Raw genomic sequence first — 17,464 nt, 5'->3', positions numbered from 1 at the left:
AGCTCCGGGGTCGCAGCGGAGCCGCCGCAGTGCTGCGCACGCCCCCGCGGAGGTGCTGCTGCCGCCCGCGCGCTCCTTCAAGCAGCGCCCCGCCCGCGCCCCTCCCCCGCCCGCCCCGGGCGTCACGAAGGGGCGGGGCCAGAGGGAGTCCTCTGCCAACTTACTGTGTGGGAAGCTAAGCAGGGTCGCTTCGGGTCGACTCCTGGAGGGGTGGCCGAGAATGCACTCCGAGGGAGTGTAGCACCCGGTGAGCCCTCCCCTCTGAGTTGTGTTCTGCGTCCCGGTGGAGATGCACGGCGGCGGCGGCGGAGACACGGCTTGCGGTTTCCCGAGATGCTAACCGCGTTGCTCGTTTTGGGTCAGCTCCTCTCTCTGACCGGGCGCTCCCTGCCGCCGGACAGCGGGGACCGGCCCCGGGGCGGGCCAGGCGGGCGCGGGGTGGCCCCAGGGCGGAGCGCGAACGGTCACCGCAGCCCCGGGAGCGGTGTGGCGGCGGCAGCGGGTTCCCATGGACCTCCCGACGGAGGCGGCCCGTCTGGACGGGGACTGGCAGGAGGTGAGCGAGCCCAGTCGGCACCGCGACCCCCGATGCCGGCACCGGGACTGTCCCCTCCGTACGCTCCCCGTCTGCTGCATTCCCTACCCTCCTGCCCCGGGATCAGCGGGCTGGGACCGGCTCTCATCGCTCCTGGGGTGCTTACAGAGCCCCCGGCGTGTCCGTGGGGCTGTGTCCCGCTGACTCCACCTGCCCTTCCTCCCCAGGTCTATTCGGCTCTGCAGTGGATCGAGTTCACCATGGCCATGCTCAGGTACAAGGCGCTGCTAACCCCGCGTCCCTGGGATAGAATTCCTCTTGCAACCACGATTTTCCCCGGGGAAAACAATTCCTTCCTCCCAGATGTGCTCCTGTTCCAACCTCTGCTTTGTTTTCTCAGCATTGTAGGTTCCAGCTCGATCATTGCTTATGCTGTCTTCCAAAACACTGTGCGGTCCCCCGAGGTAAGGTCTGAGCCTCCTTCTCCTTCCTCATGTTGAGGTGTTGGTACCTTGCAGACGGAGCGAAGACCTGCCTGGCTAGGAGCAGCTGCAGGTGTCGGTGCTATGCGATTAAACCTTGTTTTAACAGCTGGGAGGCAAAGGGCTTGGTGAGGATTTAGCTTTTCACCTGTGAGAGGAGTTGAAAGGACTCACGTTGAGCTGTACCCATGCAGGGAGAAGCAGGTTCCTTAGCTCCATACTTTCTGCTGCTCCAAGGAAGTCCTCCAGCCATTCCTGCAAACAGGAATTTGTTAGTACGTCCTCCTCTGTGGGGCAAAGTGCCTGGAGGACTTTGGAGCTGCGTCCAAAGCTGCTGAGGTGCAAATTGGAGATGTCCCTGTAGAAATATTTACATGGGTTGGTCTTTGGGTATCTCTGAGTAGTTTTTTTTCAGTCAGGTGTGCTACTCAAAGTGCTACAACTCAGCAGTGCTGCAAGGCTCAGCGAAAAGGAGACCAGGCTGGCAAGCAGGTGGCTGTGCTGGACTCCACAGTGGGAATTTGGAATGTTCATCCTGACCATGCACAGGACACACAGCCCTTTCTGGTGCTGAAGCGGTGGGACTCAGGCACAAGCGTCCCTTGGAGTGGCACTGTCCACACATGCGCATAGGATCTGACGTGCATGTGGTGCCTGGCATATCCCAATGGCATTGCACTTGCAGATTGTGTCCATATCTGGATTTGGTTGGATGTGCTGAGCTGGTGGCTGCCATGTGCACAGTAACCATAGACCTCCGTCCTAAGCCTGCCAAGCTTTTGCTGTCCATCTGTCTGTCCAGGATTTAGTGGTGGCAATGCATAGAGCTGGTCTGTGTGGGGCTGGAGTTGGTTCACCAAGATTTGAAGACATCTGGCAGCTCAGTCTGTGGACCATACAGAGAACAGGTTACTGCTTAAGAGCAGGACAGCAGACATGGCAACTTGGTAACCAAGGTGTGTTTGTACTTCTCTCATCTTCAATGGTCTTTGTACACCATGGGGTTGAGCCGCAGCCCAGGACTGCCAGAGAATGCAGTGTGCTATGCCAGAGAAGGAAGATGTGCAGTCAAGCTAAAGGCTGGCACACTGCTGGATGGAGCAGAGTGGGTGGGGAACGTGTCCAGTTCTGCACAGTAAGCATGCAGGGCAGTCCTGCTCCCAGACAGCCCCTCCTGGACACCCTCTTTCAAGCACACCAAGGATCATCTGCCAAGACCTTTGTGTGTACCCAGGGAGGAATGAAGGTTGAGACTTCACCTTAGCGCTGGGATGCAAAACCTAGCTTGAGCCTGTGCTGTGCAAAGTGAACATCAAGGGCTCCTACTGGCACATTGGCACCAGGTTTGCTCCTTGGTCCTTTGCTGGGGTCCCCCTGGGTTTGGCAGGTGTCCCAGTGTGAGTCAGCAGCCTTCCACGGCTAGAAGCCTGCCTCGCTCAGGAGCCCTCGCGCTATTAGTCATATGATGTGGCTGTGGCATGGGAGCTGCACTCTAGCTGCTTGAGAGCCACTCATGGCTCCAGGTCACAGATGGACCCTTCCTGCTCGAAGGAGTCCAGATGTCTCTGCTCAGATTATTTCTGCAAATCCGGATAGGAGAGACAGATACCAGCTGGAGGGACTGGTCTGCATCAGGCTTTCAGGCTCTCATCCTGCTGCCAGGGCAGATCTGTTGCTGGTATTTCAAAAGTGGCAAAAGCTTCAGTAACTTCCCCATCGCTGTTGTCTCCATGGTCCTGGTCTTAAGTGGAAATCTGTAAACAAAGGGGCTGGAAGAGATCCATATCAAAGCTGACCACAAACAACTTATTCCCCAAGTCATGAGGCTCCAGAGCAAAATGTTTAAAAATAAACAGCTCTGGAGGCTGGGAGGAGAACAGTCTTATTAAACACTTCCCCTCCTGCCCCCAGCCTAGAAAATCAAATTTTGCATTCTTGAAGCTCGTTTTCTATCTCCACGGGGTCAGTAAAACTCTTCAGGCTGAGTTAAATCGCTCCGAAGAGACAACAGCAAGCAGTGCACAAAGGATTTCCTCTGGCATGTCAACACGCTGAGGGCAGGCAGATGTCCCTGGGCAGTGGCCAGACAGAGCCACACCAACATGTATGCTCCAGCTTGGCAGCTCCCCTGAATCCTTATGGCTTCACATCCCCTTCCTCTATGTTATAAATACCATATGTTGGTTTTCTTTTCCCTTTTGCAAGCAAGGGCCGTGCTGCCTCTCACTTAGCACTCTGTCACCTCTTCCTTTATTTAGGCTTGTGCCAAAATAGCTCCTCAACCAGACAGCAGTGCCTGGCCCCAAGGACACCTGCTGCCAGAGAAAGGGGTCACCTGTTTGATTGCTAAAGTTGCTGCTTTGCTTATTTTGGAGCTGTTTGGTTTTAACCTGCCAGGCTTACAAGCTGGGCAGTGTCCTCAGCCTGCCGTGCCAGGGCTTCAGTTCTGCATTGGCAAGGAAAAGCTGGGTTAGGAAACATGTTTGTAAAGACAAAAAAAGTGCAAACCAGCTGCAGATATTTAGCTGGCAAGAGCAGTCTGGTTTACCATGTTGCTGGTTTGGGTGGTCCACATACAGAACTGGAAGGATAAGAAGGTTTGAGGAGAGAAATCCTGCTGAAAGCAGAGGACCTGCTGCCCCTTCCAGCAAGGGGCCAGCAAGACCAAACAAGTGTCCATCAGACTGTCCCATAAGGACAGGTCTGGTTCCATCAGATCTACCTTACCAAGCTCATTCTCATTGCTCACATCAACAAGGCAAGTATCACACAACACAATGAGTGGCAAATCCTTACTTAAAAGCCAGTACTGGGGCAAAAAAAGCTCAGTTCTATGAGGAAAGAAACATGAAAATCAAGACCTCCTGAAAGGTTTCAGTGCTGTGTGTAACATTATAATTTCCTGTAGGGAATGAAAAATGACAACAACAAAAACCAAAAAAAGCCATAATTTTCTCTCCAGGATGCTGAAAATGAGGTACCAAAGACTCCAATTAAGAATGCAGATAATTAGGCTGCTTTTCCAGAGCGTCTGTTCCCCTACTGACAACAAAAACGTTGGCTGGAATTTCGCACAAATGTTTTCCTACAGGGTTTACAGTCCTTTTGGCCAGTGCCTGCAGGCTGGAAACGGGCTGGAAACTGCCATTAGAGGAGATGGGACTCTCTTCCAGCAAGACACAGCGTGCAGCGGGGGGACTCCTAGCGCCGGTGGTGGAAACCAATCTGGCGTGCAAAATAGATTCAGCCTGAGTCACCAACTGAAATCTCATGGAACGTGGGGGGGAAATGTCTGTCTGCAGTTACTGCAGAGCTGGGGAAGGGCTGCTGCTTACCAAGAGCTGCATTTCTCTGTCAGTTTGTTTAATCAATAACATTGCTTCTCCCTCCCCCTCTGCCAAGTGGTAACGTTCTGGTCCTTCTAGATTCCCTTCTGGGAACAAGTTCTTCAGCGTGAAGGTGGTGAGACCTTGGAATGGGTTGCTCAGGGAGGTGGTGGAGACCTCATCCCTGGAGGTGTTTATGGCCAGGCTGGATGAGGCTCTAGACAGCCTGATCTAGTGTGAGGCGTCCCTGCCCATGGCAGGGGGGTTGGAACTGGCTGATCCTTGTGGTGCCTTCCAACCCTGACTGATTCTATGATTTTTCCTGAAATCTGATGCTGCTTTTAGATCCTGGGGTGTTGCTAGTAGCAGAAAGGGGGAGCAGAGCAAGCTTCCTGCATCAAAACATCTCCTGAGAGCAAGAATCAGCATGGGCTTTGTTCCCAAGTAGAGCTGCTCTAGCAGAAGAGCTAGGAGGATGGAAACCTATTAGATGGCAAGGTGAAAGGGCTGCTGTAGGTGGTTGCAGAAGTGTTGTGACCACCATCCAGACCTACTAACCAAGTGCCCTTCTTCCCAGGTTCGTCCACTTTTCTACCTGAGTCTCTCTGACCTATTTGTGGGCATGTGCTGGCTTGCTGGGGCTCTTCTTTATAGCACACCAACCTCCAAGCAGGACCTTATCTGCTACAACCTGCAGGCAACAGGACAAGTGAGTAGCCTTGGTGTCACCATTCATGCTGCCACTGAGCACCCTTGGTCATAATTAGCCTCTCTGTTGATAAGAGCACAGCCTTGGGGGGTCTGTTTCTAGACAGGCTTTGGCAGAGACTTATTATATCTCTTCACTTTGTGTGTAGAATGGAGATAAGTGCAGGGTTCTACACTTTGGCCACAGCAACCCCAAGCAGCACTACAGGCTGGGGACAGAGTGGCTGGAGAGCAGTCAGGAAGAAAGAGACCTGAGGGTGCTGGTAGATAGTAGCTGAAGCTGAGGCAGCAGTGTGCCCAGGTGGGCAGCAGAGCCAATGGCATCCTGGGCTGGCTCAGAAGCAGTGTGGCCAGCAGGACAAGGGAGGCTCAGCACTGCTCAGGCCACACCTTGAGTGCTGTGTCCAGTTCTGGGCTCCTCAATTGCAGAGAGATGTTGCAGTACTGGAAGGTGTCCACAGGAGGGCGACAAAGCTGTGAGGGGCCTGGAGCACAGCCCTGAGAGGAGAGGCTGAGGGAGCTGGGGGGGTGCAGCCTGCAGCAGAGGAGGCTCAGGGCAGAGCTCATTGCTGTCTGCAACTCCCTGAAGGGAGGCTGTAGCCAGGTGGGGTTGGGCTCTGCTGCCAGACACCCAGCAAGAGAAGAAGGGGACACAGTTTAAGTTGTGCCAGGGGAGGTCTAGGCTGGCTGTTAGGAGGAAGTTGTTGGCAGAGAGAGTGATTGGCATTGGAATGGGCTGCCCAGGGAGATGGTGGAGTCGCTGTGCCTGAAGGTGGCCAAAAAAAGACTGGATGAGGCAATTGGTGCCATGGTCTGGTTGATTGGCCAGGGCTGGGTGCTAGGTTGGGCTGGATGATCTTGGAGGTCTCTTCCAACCTGGTTGATTCTGTGACAACGATGCTTGGGTTGGGGTAGAGAGAGGCAATGTGGAAGGCAAAGAGAGCATGAGATTCCTGTGGTTGCCACATTTGGGTTGCTTGTGTCCAGTGGCTAGAGAGGTCTTACCCTGCTTCCTCTTGCACCCGAGCCAACGATGATGTCAGTGCCTCTTGCACAGCAGCTTTTCTATTCCTCTTCCTGCTTCCTCCCTCCCGGGCAGGACTGGACACATTCTGTGATTTGCTCAAGCTCAGAATCCAGCGTTACTCCAGCAGCCCTGCTCCTGCTGGCCTGGCCCCATCCCCTCTCAAACCATCCCGAGGATGCTCAGGACCTGCGCTGTCAGCGCAAGCTCAGCCTCGCGCCCCAGCGATCCGCTGCTTTCCAGCTGACTCTGTGCGCTGGAGCCCAATTGGAGCGGAGGGGTGGAAGTGAGCGTTTTCCTCAGAGCCTGCTTTTGTCTCAGCAAGTTCCCATGGCAGCACCGGGCTCTGCAAACCGAGAAACTCCGCAGGGTGTGGCCAGGCTTGGGCCAGGGCAGCGGCTCACGAGCGGTGATCTCTGGGCTGAACAGTTCCCCTTTTAAAAGCCCCCCAAAAACCTGGCTGGGCAGAGCAGGTGGCTGGCAGAGCCTTGGTGTGTGTTGTGGGCGCTTGGGCAGCTCCCTGGGAGCAGGATGGCTCCCACAGACGGCAACTGAAAATGTCCTCGCTAAGAGGCAGCAGCTGAAGCTGGACCCCCGGGAGGACAGGGAAGCAGCTGCGTGTGCAGAACTCCTCATTGTGGCCTTCCAGGGTATGAAGGGGGCCTACAAAAGAGCTGGGGAGGGACTTTTCAGGCTCACAGGGAGTGACAGGACTGGAGGGAATGGAGCAAAGCTGGAGATGAGTAGGTTCAGCCTGGATGTGAGGAGGAAATTCTTAGCATGAGAGTGATGAGAGCCTGGAATGGGTTGCCCAGGGAGGTGGTGGAGACTCCATCCCTGGAGGTGTTTGAGGCCAGGCTGGCTGAGGCTGTGGGCAGCCTGATCTAGGGTAGGATGTCCCTGCCCATGGCAGGAGAGTTGGAACTGGCTGATCCTTGTGGTGCCTTCCAACCCTGACTGGTTCTATGATTCTCTTCACACTGTGGTGTGTCTGGGCACAGGTTGCTGCATCCCAGGGTTGTTCCAACATCTGTTCTTGTGGGTTGAACCATAATACTCATGATGGCAAGAGCAGCTGTTCCCCTCCTGGCTTATCTCCTGTTCTTCTGTGCTGCCGTGGAAGTGCCACAGTATGTTCACACTGAGGGAGCAGTGGCATGTGGGTATCTTGGCCACTTGGGAGTGAGTCAGAAGCATTTCAGAGATGGTTTTTAGGGGATGGTTCAGGGGAAAATGAGAAGAGCTCGAGAGAGGCTTTTCAGAGCCAGAAGGTGTAAGGAGCATGTGGGACTGAGGATGTTTCTGAGCTCATGCCCTTGCAGCTTTGCCTGAGGGCTGCTGTGATCTTTTTATGGCCTGGAGAAGACAGGTTGCATTGCTAGAAGAGAAGCAAGCTGGATAGAAACAATACACCATGGCTGCTCAGCAGAGGCACTGGAAGTACTCTGCTCCCGTGCATTTCTGGCTCTTCTCTGCCCCTGCTTTTCCAACCTGTGGCCACCAGCAAAGAGAGGGGACAAGGTGGGTGTTTTACTTCCACACTGGGAAAGGCAACACGGGCAGAAAGGGCTGACTTTGGATGAGTCCTGGCAGGGCTTGCCTTACCCCCATGGATAGAAGTCAGGGTGCTGTGATGGGGTGAGCAGGGAGCCTGCCACATCCCAACTTCAGCCACAGGGTCACTGGGCTCTCCACTGCATGCCACCAGCAGACCACCTGGAGCCAGTGACAGGAGGACTGCCAGGGTGGCAGGACCAGCTTGTGTCTGGCAAGAGCTGTTGCTTCTGTTTGCTCTGGGAGAAATTAAAACAAACTGAGGGCTTGCCATAGCAACTGTGCCTGCAGGGTACACGTGACACGGTGCGGGACACCTCCTTACCCCAGCAGTGCCCTTGCGTGGTGGGAACACCTTGTGCGTAAGTTGGAGCCAGCAACAGGTTTAGCCAGCAGCTTCTCCAGAGCACAAGTGATCTGTGACCAAATGGAAAGTGTAAATGTCCCCTGGCCCCGTTCTGCTCTCACAAGGGTGGCATTGCAGGGTGCCTCCTTGCACCCAAATGCTTAGAAGATGTAAACTGCACTAAGCAACAAAGGTGGGGACAGGCTCAGGACTGCTCAGCAGTGGTGTTTGCAGATGGCAGCCCATGAGGAGTCTCATGCTTCAGACCTTGTGGTGTGGTTGTCTGGAGGAGTTGCCAGAGGAGCAGGACACCTGATTGTTGACCACTGCTTTATCACCAAGGGTTGGTGTTGCAGGAGATGGGACTGCAGCATCCACACTGTGTCGTAAAGGAGGAGCTGGCTTGCTTGCTTGGACTTCCCCTCTTTCAGCCCCAGACTCTTGGTTGATGTTGAGTGTAAATACTGCTCCTTTCTGCTGTCCCTTGGCTTGAGTCTCTTCTCCTCCCTTTGTTACAATCAGCTCCAGAACAGAGACTGTGTTATAACTGCACAATTCCCCCACATTCTTCCAGCTCATTTCCAGTGCCCTAATAACATCCTGGCAGGTTCTGCTCATGCTGGTGAGTACAATGAGGAGCCACACAACTGTCATAATGAGGGAGTCCCATGTCTCCCAGCCCCTGCTTTATCTCCTCGTGGTGAGTGCTGAAGGACTGTCCACAGTCCCAGAGCTGGTGCTCAGGAAAACAGAACCCCCTCGACTTTCTGCTGGCATTTGGTTGCCTCTTCCACAAAAAAAGAAGACAGCTCTGACATTTTATGAGCTTCTTTAAAGCACTTTAAAGTGCAAGAGCAGAATATTTGTGGATTGTTTTGATGACCTTCTCTGGAAGTAATTGAAGGGCAACAAACCCTCATTAAACCTCGTCTAATGAGCTGGAAAGTCACTGCAGTGTTCCTGCTGCAACATCACAGCCCCTTGGACCCAGCCTCTTCCAAACTAGCCAAGAGCATTTGCAAGCTCAGTGAAGGAGACCATGGTTATTGAGTGACTACTTCCCTGGACTTAGATGATATCAGGGTGGCAAACCTCCTTTTGCCTCTTTGGCAAAGGATAGGAAACCCACAGTAAAAAAATTCACCTGTCCAACCCTTCCTCTTTGCCCTTGAAGCTTGGGTTTCCTGCAACAAACCCAGCACACCCATAGATATGTTGTGATTAGGCAGCTCTGGTTATTCCTGACCTCCTGAAGCAAGCAGAAAGCAAAGCAAGAAAGATTTGAGGTTCGTTTGGTTTTTTTTTTTACAACAGGATTTTTTTACCTGCTTGGGCTCACCTCCAGCTGGAATTGAGGGCTGAGAAATTCCCTGGGAAGCAATCTTCTCTATTTTTTTTGCTGTTCTTGTTTTCCTATGAGAGGAAAAAAGGGCTTTTGGGGTGTTAACTCAGGCTGTGAGCAGATGTCCTCTGACCCCACTTTCCTCTTCAGCTGCTATTTAGATACTATTGTTTGTCGTTTCCGTCAGCTCGCTGCGCAGTCAGGTCACGAGGAGAGCAGCAAATCTTAGTGCTGCAGCCATGCCCTGTTTCCTAGTGGATGCTGAGAGGATCCAAGTGCCTTGGAACTCTTAGTTGCTGAGATCTGGGCCAAAAAAATGACATATATAAGCCAAGTCAGAAAGATTCGTATCTTTAAAGACAGCTCATGCTGGCATTAGTTCTTCTTAGGGGCCAAGCGAGGCTGCCTTTGTGTGGTCTGAGGTGGGAACCCCACCAAGCTGGGGTTGTTTAGCCTGGAGAAGAGGAGGCTCAGGGCAGAGCTCATTGCTGTCTACAACTACCTACAGGGAGGCTGTAGCCAGGTGGGGTTGGGCTCTTCTCCCAGGAAACCAGTAACAGAACAAGGGGACACAGCCTCAAGTGGTGCCAGGGGAGGTCTAGGCTGGATGTTAGGAGGAAGTGGTTGGCAGAGAGAGTGATTGGCATTGGAATGGGCTGCCCAGGGAGGTGGTGGAGTCACCATGCCTGGAGGTGTTGAAGCCAAGCCTGGCTGAGGCACTTAGTGCCATGGTCTGGTTGCTTGTCTAGGGCTGGGTGCTAGGTTGGGCTGGATGAGCTTGGAGGTCTCTTCCAACCTGGTTTATTCTATGAACCTCTCCTCTGCCTGGATCTCCTCAGTTGATGTCCCACTGCAGCCCCAGCAGGGCTGTGCAGGACTCTCACCTTTGGCAGTCCATTACAGAATCAGAATCATTTGGGTTGGAAGAGACCTTTAGGATCAAGTCCAACCATTAAGGCCCTCCAACCGTTTAGCATCCTGCTGTGGATGACCTGCAATGACCTAAAAGGGCTACAAGAATTGCTATGGTGAGCCTGAAATACTGTTTGTGTTCCTCAGATATTCTACATGGCCTCTTTCCTGTACACTGTCAACTACACCTGGCACCTCTACATGGACCTAAAGGTGAAATACAACCAGAACCTTTTCAGGATGCCCTCCCAGGTGAGTGGGACTGACATGCACGTTGACAACTGTCACAACCCAATGTGTGTGTCACAGCACAACAGCTATGTGCTGCCAAGGTGTAGCTGTGGGGTAGGGATGGGGTTTGGGAGGTGCCTCCATGATGTATCTCACCACCAGGACTCTGAAGGCTCTTCTGCCCCACCACTGGGAGAACTGATGTATCTTGATGGACTTGATGATCTTGGAGGTCTTTTTGAATCCCTGTGATTCTGTGATCTTGCCCACTGAGGCCAGCAGAGTTACTGCTGGGTCTGCTGGAGGGTCTCAGTGGAAGATGAAGACCAAATCAGACGAAGGTCAGTTGCAGTATACAGAGCAGGGCAGAGAAAGCTCAGGACTGGGTATTGGTGAAGTCCTTTTGCAGTTAGAAGAACACCAGTTTGCACCACCTGAGTAAGTGATTTTGCTGCCACTGCCTGCATAGGGGAGAGGAAAGCAAAGGGTGCCTGGAGCTGAGAGGTGACAACTGCTGCCCTGCCCAGGTGTCACCCAGGCTGGAGAGCATCAGTGGGTGCTGTGAGAGCCTGAGATAAGAGGTGTGACGGAAGTGAGGCAGCGTCAAGGAGCTGCTGGCTCTGTGAACTGAGGGCAGGCTTCACTTCTTCACCGCTGCCCTTTGCACAAGCACTCTGGGGAACCGGTGGGACCGCTGGGAACCGCAGGACAAGGACAGAGCCCTCGGGAAAGCACTCTCTGCGCTGCAGGCTGAGCAAACACTCCACAGCCACCTGACCAGCCTCGCTCCTCGCAGTTGCTCCATTCCTCACAGCTGGCAAACAGGGGGCACCACCACGGCTGGGTCTGCCGTGTGGCTCCTGATGTGTTGCTGCAAGGTGACAGATTCCTTGCTCAGCTCCATCAGCTCCTGTTTGCAGTGGAGCAATCCACCTCAGCAAGGGTGTTGTGCCAGCAGACGTGGAAGTGGATCTGCTTTTGGGCAGTTCATGGTCTGACTGTGTCATTACTGCATTGATCAGCAAGCAGTTGTTCAGCTTTCTTTCTTTGGTTCAGCTATTTGAAGTGGGCTACAGGAGAGCTGGAGAGGGACTCTTTACCAAGGCATGGAGTGACAGGATGAGGGGTGATGGCTTTTAATTGGAAGTAGCTGGATTGAGTTAGACATTAGGAAGAAATTCCTCCCCATGAGAGGGGTAAGGCAGTGGAACAAATTGCCCAGAGACGTTCTGGAGGCTCCAAGTCAGGTTAGATAGGGCCTTGAGTAACCTGGTCTAGCAGGAGGTGCCCCTGCCCATGACAGGGAGTTTGGAACTGGGTGATTTTTAAGGTCACTTCCAACCCAAACCATTCTATGATTCTATCTATAGCCTTTCTCTTCCCCAGGGATTTGCTGTGCGGAACCTTTGTGTCCCATGTTTGGTGCAGGAGAAGCAGGCTGAGCAGATCAGTCTGTATTTGAATTGCCCTTGTCCGTAGGGTTTCAATCAGTTGGCAGAACCAGGTTCCTTCTTGCTGCACCCTCACTCAAAACACAAGTCCTTCCACAAGCTCCCCTGCCACCACAGCTGTGCCCACGTTGCATTGTCATAGCCAGTGCATGGATGCCAGCTGGCAAGGTACATTTCCTGGTGAGCAAAGACCAGGACACTCCAAAGAGCCTGCGTTCCTTCCTCCCCAGAACACGAAGTTTCTGAGGAACTGGGTCAGGTAAATTGAATGAGCAGTACAAACAATGAGTAAGTTACACCAGGATACTCATCCAGTGTCTGCTCCATGTGCAGTCCCAAGTTTCCTTCTCAGATCCTCCAGTGTTGAAGGACAAGGTGGAAGCTTCGGCTGGTTTTGTTGCAAAGCAGCACACACTGAACTTGGAGGTGTTGGTTCGGCACAGAGCTTGGTCTGGGGCTTAATTGGCATCTGAAGAACCCTCAGCTGCTGGAGTGCTCCTTGGGAGCTGGTTCCTCTGAGCCAGTGGCTGGAAGCAAACAATGGTTTAATGAAGCTCTTTGGCCTTTGCAGGTTGTGGACTATGCGAGCTGCGTTGGCCGAATTGCCACCATCTCAGCCAGGTAAGAGTCAGTGCTCTTGGGCAGGATGATGTGGCCTTGGTGAACTCTTGTGTGCTGCCCTTGGCTTCCTGCTTATTTGGAAGCAAGTTCACTACCATCTCTAAAGCTCACCAGTAACAGCAGAGTGACCTAAAGAACTCAGAGTAAGAGGTTTTGGCTGTCTTTCTTGGAGCTTGGACTTAGTTGTTCTCCAGAGGTCTCTGCCAGCCCCCAACCATTCTGTGTGATTCTCCAGTGAAGTTAGTTACAACTTATATATTATCATGGCCTTGAGTTGCACCAGAGGAGGTTTAGCTTGGATATTAGGAATAATTTCTTCTCTGCAAGGCTGCCCAGGGAAGTGGTGTCACCATCCCTGGAGGTGCTTAAGGCCATGGCACTTTGGGACATGGTTTGATGGCCATGGTGGTGTTGGGTTGGTGGCTGGACTGGATGATCTTGGAGGTCTTTTCCAACTCAACCAGTTCTGTGATTCTCTAAGTACACTAACCCTGTGGAGTTCCAGAAGGTGCCATTTCCTGCATGGCTGAAAGCACAGAAGTTAGCAGAGCTGGTAAACCACTCTTCCAGACCACAATGAATCCCTGTGTTTAAGTCTTCTCATAGTGACAAAAGACAAATAAAGTAGTGTTTGTCTGGGGATGGGAGCAGTGCAGTGCCCTAACTCCCAACTCTGCTGTTGTCCTTCCTCCTCGTAGCCTGATCCCTTTCCTCCTTACGGTGCCTGTGTTCTGCCTGGGCAACATCAGTAATTGCTACCAGAACTTCAGCCAGAAGCATGGGTAAGCTTCATCTGTCTCTGAAACAGCCTCACTGCTGGTGGGTCCTGGCAGCAGCTCAGGCTCTCCCCTTTCTCCTTTCAGCTGTCTCCTGATGCACATGGAAATAGCTGAGGCCACCAACGAGCCCCAGAGCCTGAGTGGCTCCATTTGCCACGCGATGCATTTCTATGGCATTGGAGTCTTCCTCATTTCCTTCCTGATCAGCTTCATAGCCATTCTGGTAAGAAGCAGAATCCTTCCACACCACCTGAGGTACCCAGGGGTTGGTGTCAGATGAGTTGTGGAATCTCCATCTCTAGGCACTTTCAAGACACACCTGGATGCTTTCATATCTGATCTGCTTTGGCAGGGAGGTTGGACTTGATTTCTGGAGGTCCCTTCCAACCCCTACTATTCTATGGTTCATTCCATGATTCTATGGTTTCCCCCTTTTCATCTTCACAGCTTTGCTTGGGTGGTAGCAGAGGCCAGGCAACGTCAGAAGAACTTGTGTGGTGCCACTTCTCTTGTGGAAGGGGCTGTAGGGGAGGGAAAAATATCACTGTGCCACCATATAAATCCACCTGGAGTCCTGTGTTCTGTCAGCCTATCCCAAAAAGGGGTTTAGCAAGTGGAAAAGGCTCAGCAAAGATCACTGCATGGCTCAACAAGAGCCCAAATCGAGTCAGTCTTCAGTTCAGAAAAGGCCATGTTCAAAGCAGCTGCTCTGCTCGGAGAGCACACTGAGGAGGGAGGTTTAGGTTGGATATTAGGAACAACTTTGTCCCCAGAAGAGTTCTCTAGACCTGAACTGGGGAAGCAGTGGAGTTCCCATCCTTGGAGGGGTTTCAAAGCCATGTAGATGTGATGCTGAGGGCTATGGTTTAGTGGTGACCTGGCAGTGCTGGGTTAATGGTGAGACTGGATGATCTCAGAGGTCTCTTCCAACCCAAATGATTTCATGGAGAGGTTTACTGGGTTAAAATGGATCTGTCAAGCCAGATCAGAGCATGTGCACAACCAGCCATAGAATCACAGACTGGTTTGGGTTGGAAGAGATCTTTAAAGGGCATCTAGTCCAATGCCCTTGCAGCAGGCAGGGACATCTTTAACCATGTATGCTTGTTCTCTTTTAGGTCATACTCAGTCAAGCCCGAGGTTTATACAAGAGGTTTGTGACCTCCACGGGGTTCCTGGGGGACCAGCAGTGGGCTGTGATTAAGATGGTAGAACAACGAGTGGTTTTTTACCCCGTCGCTGCCTTCTGCTGCTGGGCCCCAGGTTAGCAGAGAGCTGAGCTCCTCCCTCCACATTCCCCTGGCACACAGTGCCTGAGGGGCAGCCTCAGAGATTAAAGTGAGATCCTCTTGTCCTCCATCCCTGTTCACAGCTGTCCTCCTGGGAATGCTGAAGCTGACTGGTTCAACAAACAGCAAAATCTACATGGCTCTACTGATTCTGCAGGTAAATGTCTTCTCCTGCAGCCTTCTCTGCTTGAGCAGGGGTATTTGTGTTTGGCTGCTTCTAGTCTGCCAGCCAAAGTGTGTCATAATGATCAGCCCAAGCCTCAGTGATGCTTTTGGTCATGCTGCATTAGTTGGTTTAGGTTTCTCACAGGTTGAAAAGGTCTCAGAAACCAAAACCACCGCATCGTGGAAGCTGCAGGACATAAGGCTAGAGGCTGTGCCCTGAGAACTGGGTTCCGATTTGGGCACCTCACTACAAGAAGGGCATTGAGGTGCTGGAGCTGGTCCAGAGATGGGCAAGAAAGCTGGTGAAGGGTCTAGAGAACAGAGGTGGCGAGGAGCAGCTGAGGGAACTGGGGTGGTTTAGGCTGGAGAAGATGAGGATGAGGGCAGAGCTCACTGCTCTCTACAGCTGCCTGAAAGGCAGTAAAACCCATGGAAGTGAGAGACTCAGCTCGAGGAGCCACGTTTAGGCAGCTTGGTAGAGCGCTGTGGAGCACAGGGCAGTGCTAACTGCCAGGACAGCCCTGATCTCCTCTCTGGTCTCTGCCAGGCCCTCACAGCAGCTTCCCAGGGGCTTCTGAACTGCATGGTGTACGGCTGGACGCAGCAGCTGTTCCTCTCCCTGAAGCGCCAGGCGTGCCGGGACGTGGACACGCAGACTCCTCTGCTGCGCTCCCAGAAGAAGTTCTACGCCAGCACACTGCCTGCCAGCCCCCCCGGTGCCGAGGCCTCCACGTCCACCTTGCTCTGATGGCTCTCTCCCTCCATGGAGAGCAGGCAGAGTCCTAACAAGGGCTTACCGTCTTGTAGCCAGCGTGGGACTGTCTTCTACAGCCTGTCCTGCCAGCGTCAGTGCTGGAGGAGCCTGAGCAGGTCTGTGGGAGAGAGACACTTCAGTGAGGAGAGTTATTTATTTGCCAGGTGGGGATGGACTGTAACTGGAGCCTTTAACCGTGGTAAACCTTTAGCACAGAACTTTCTCCTCGAGGAAATCTCTCTAGACCTCTGTGTAACAGCTCGGAGATGTGGCACAGCTCCTCTGAGGAGCATGTGGGCAAAGGCTGTTCTACTTCTGGAAGCCTTTGCTGTTACAGATTAGCAGTAAAGCAAAGGTGATTGTTTTCCAATCTCTGCCTTTCTTCATTCACTGTGAAACCCACTCCACCACTGCCCAGCTGCAAGGAATCAGAAACTGTGAGGCAGGGTGAAAAAAATTCAGCTCTGGATTCTGTGCCTCAGCTTCCTGCACAATTCCCTTCTGTTCCTCGCGTGAACTCCTGTGGCCACCAGGAGTAGGGATGTGATCGTGCCTCTGTACTAAGCAATGGTGAGGCCACACCTCAAATGTTTGGTTCACTTTTGCACCCCTCATGCCAAGAAGGATATTGAGATCCTGGAGTGTGTCTGGAGAAGGGCAGCAAAGCTGGTGCTGGGTCTGGAGAACAAGGCTGATGAGGAGCAGCTGAGGGAGCTGAGGTCGTTCAGCCTGCAGAAAAGGAGGCTGAGGAGAGACCTTCTGAGTGTCTACAACTCCCTGAAAGCAGGTTGGAGGCAGGTTGAGAGTCAGTCTCTTCTCCCAGAGAATGAGTGATAGGACAAGAGGCAATGGCTTCAAGCAGTACCAGAGGAGGTTTAGGTTGAATATGAGGGCAAATGTCATTGCTGTAAGAGTGCCCAGGCTGCCTGGGGAGGTGGTGGAGTCACCATCCCTGGAAGAGGTCAAAAGCTGTGTGTAGCCAGGACACTTTGGGATATGGCTTAGTGGGCACGGTGGTGTTGGACTTGATGAGCTTGTGGGGGAGTATTTTCCAACCTCAGTGATTCTGTGATGCCTCAGGCTAGCTCCTGCTCAGCTACAGCACGGCACAAGCTAAGCCTGTTTGACCCAGTGGAACATCTCTCGTCAACTAGGTGAGCAAGACTTCACCTGCATCTCTCTATCCTCTCCTAAATGCTATTTACTAAGGTCCTATAGGAAAGCAAGCAGGTGTTTAGCTGCACTGGAAGCAACCCTCTGACCTTTACATTCCATCTTCTAACAACACTTTCTGGGTCCAACCCAAACTTATTTACGTAGTTAGTAACAGAAGAAGAGGAAATACTCAGCTGCTGTGTAATTAACTTTCACAGAGTTTACACAGTTTCCTTGTGTAAATGACTTAGTGGAAAACCTCCTGGTACTAACAGGCCAGTTTCAGGGCCCCTAGACCTTTCCAAACCTCAGCTCCTGGGTTTCCCACTGCTTTCATGGCTTTCTAAACATCAGCATCCTCTCTTTGTAGGACTACACGGATGCTGAGGGGACTGGAACATCTCTTTTACAAGGAAAGGCTGAAAGAACTGGGACTATTTTAGGCTGGAAAAGAGCAGACTGAGGGGGATCTCATTAATGCTGATCAATACTTCAAGGGTGGGTATCAGGAGGGTAGCACCAGGCTTTTTTTCAGTGATGCCCAGTGACAAGAGCTAACTGGCACAAACTGGAACGTACAAAGTTCCCTCTAAACATGAGGAGGAACTTTCAGGTTGGGGGAGCCCTGGGGCAGGCTTCCCAAAGAGATGAGAGAGTCTCCATCTCTGGAGACATTCCAAATGCACCTGAATGTGTTCCTGTGTGACCCTTCCTTGGCAGCAGGGTTGGACTCAATGGTCTCCATAGGTCACTTCCATCCCAAACCATCCTGTGATTGTGTGATTTGTCC

General features: G+C 52.6%; 1 protein-coding gene across 2 annotated transcripts; it reads left to right on the top strand.

Annotated features, from left to right (window-relative positions):
* Positions 1-306: 306 nt before the first annotated feature.
* TMEM116 (transmembrane protein 116) lies at positions 307-15,889 on the top strand. Of its 2 annotated transcripts, XM_064168580.1 has the most exons (11): positions 307-556; positions 763-809; positions 936-999; positions 4,921-5,052; positions 10,377-10,481; positions 12,483-12,532; positions 13,231-13,314; positions 13,396-13,534; positions 14,430-14,574; positions 14,684-14,757; positions 15,313-15,889. In XM_064168580.1, the coding sequence occupies exons 1-11, from the start codon at positions 509-511 to the stop codon at positions 15,511-15,513; spliced, it is 1,089 nt and encodes a 362-aa protein (XP_064024650.1). In that variant the 5' UTR covers positions 307-508; the 3' UTR covers positions 15,514-15,889. The 2 variants fall into 2 exon arrangements, with proteins under 2 accessions (XP_064024650.1, XP_064024651.1); XM_064168581.1 differs by lacking the exons at positions 307-556; positions 763-809 and having other exon boundaries at positions 931-999; positions 1,433-5,052.
* The last annotated feature ends 1,575 nt before the right edge of the window (positions 15,890-17,464 follow it).

This window comes from Pogoniulus pusillus, chromosome 30 (genome assembly GCF_015220805.1).
Source record: "Pogoniulus pusillus isolate bPogPus1 chromosome 30, bPogPus1.pri, whole genome shotgun sequence".
NCBI lineage: Eukaryota > Metazoa > Chordata > Aves > Piciformes > Lybiidae > Pogoniulus > Pogoniulus pusillus.
This window is presented reverse-complemented; position numbering and strand designations above follow the sequence as displayed.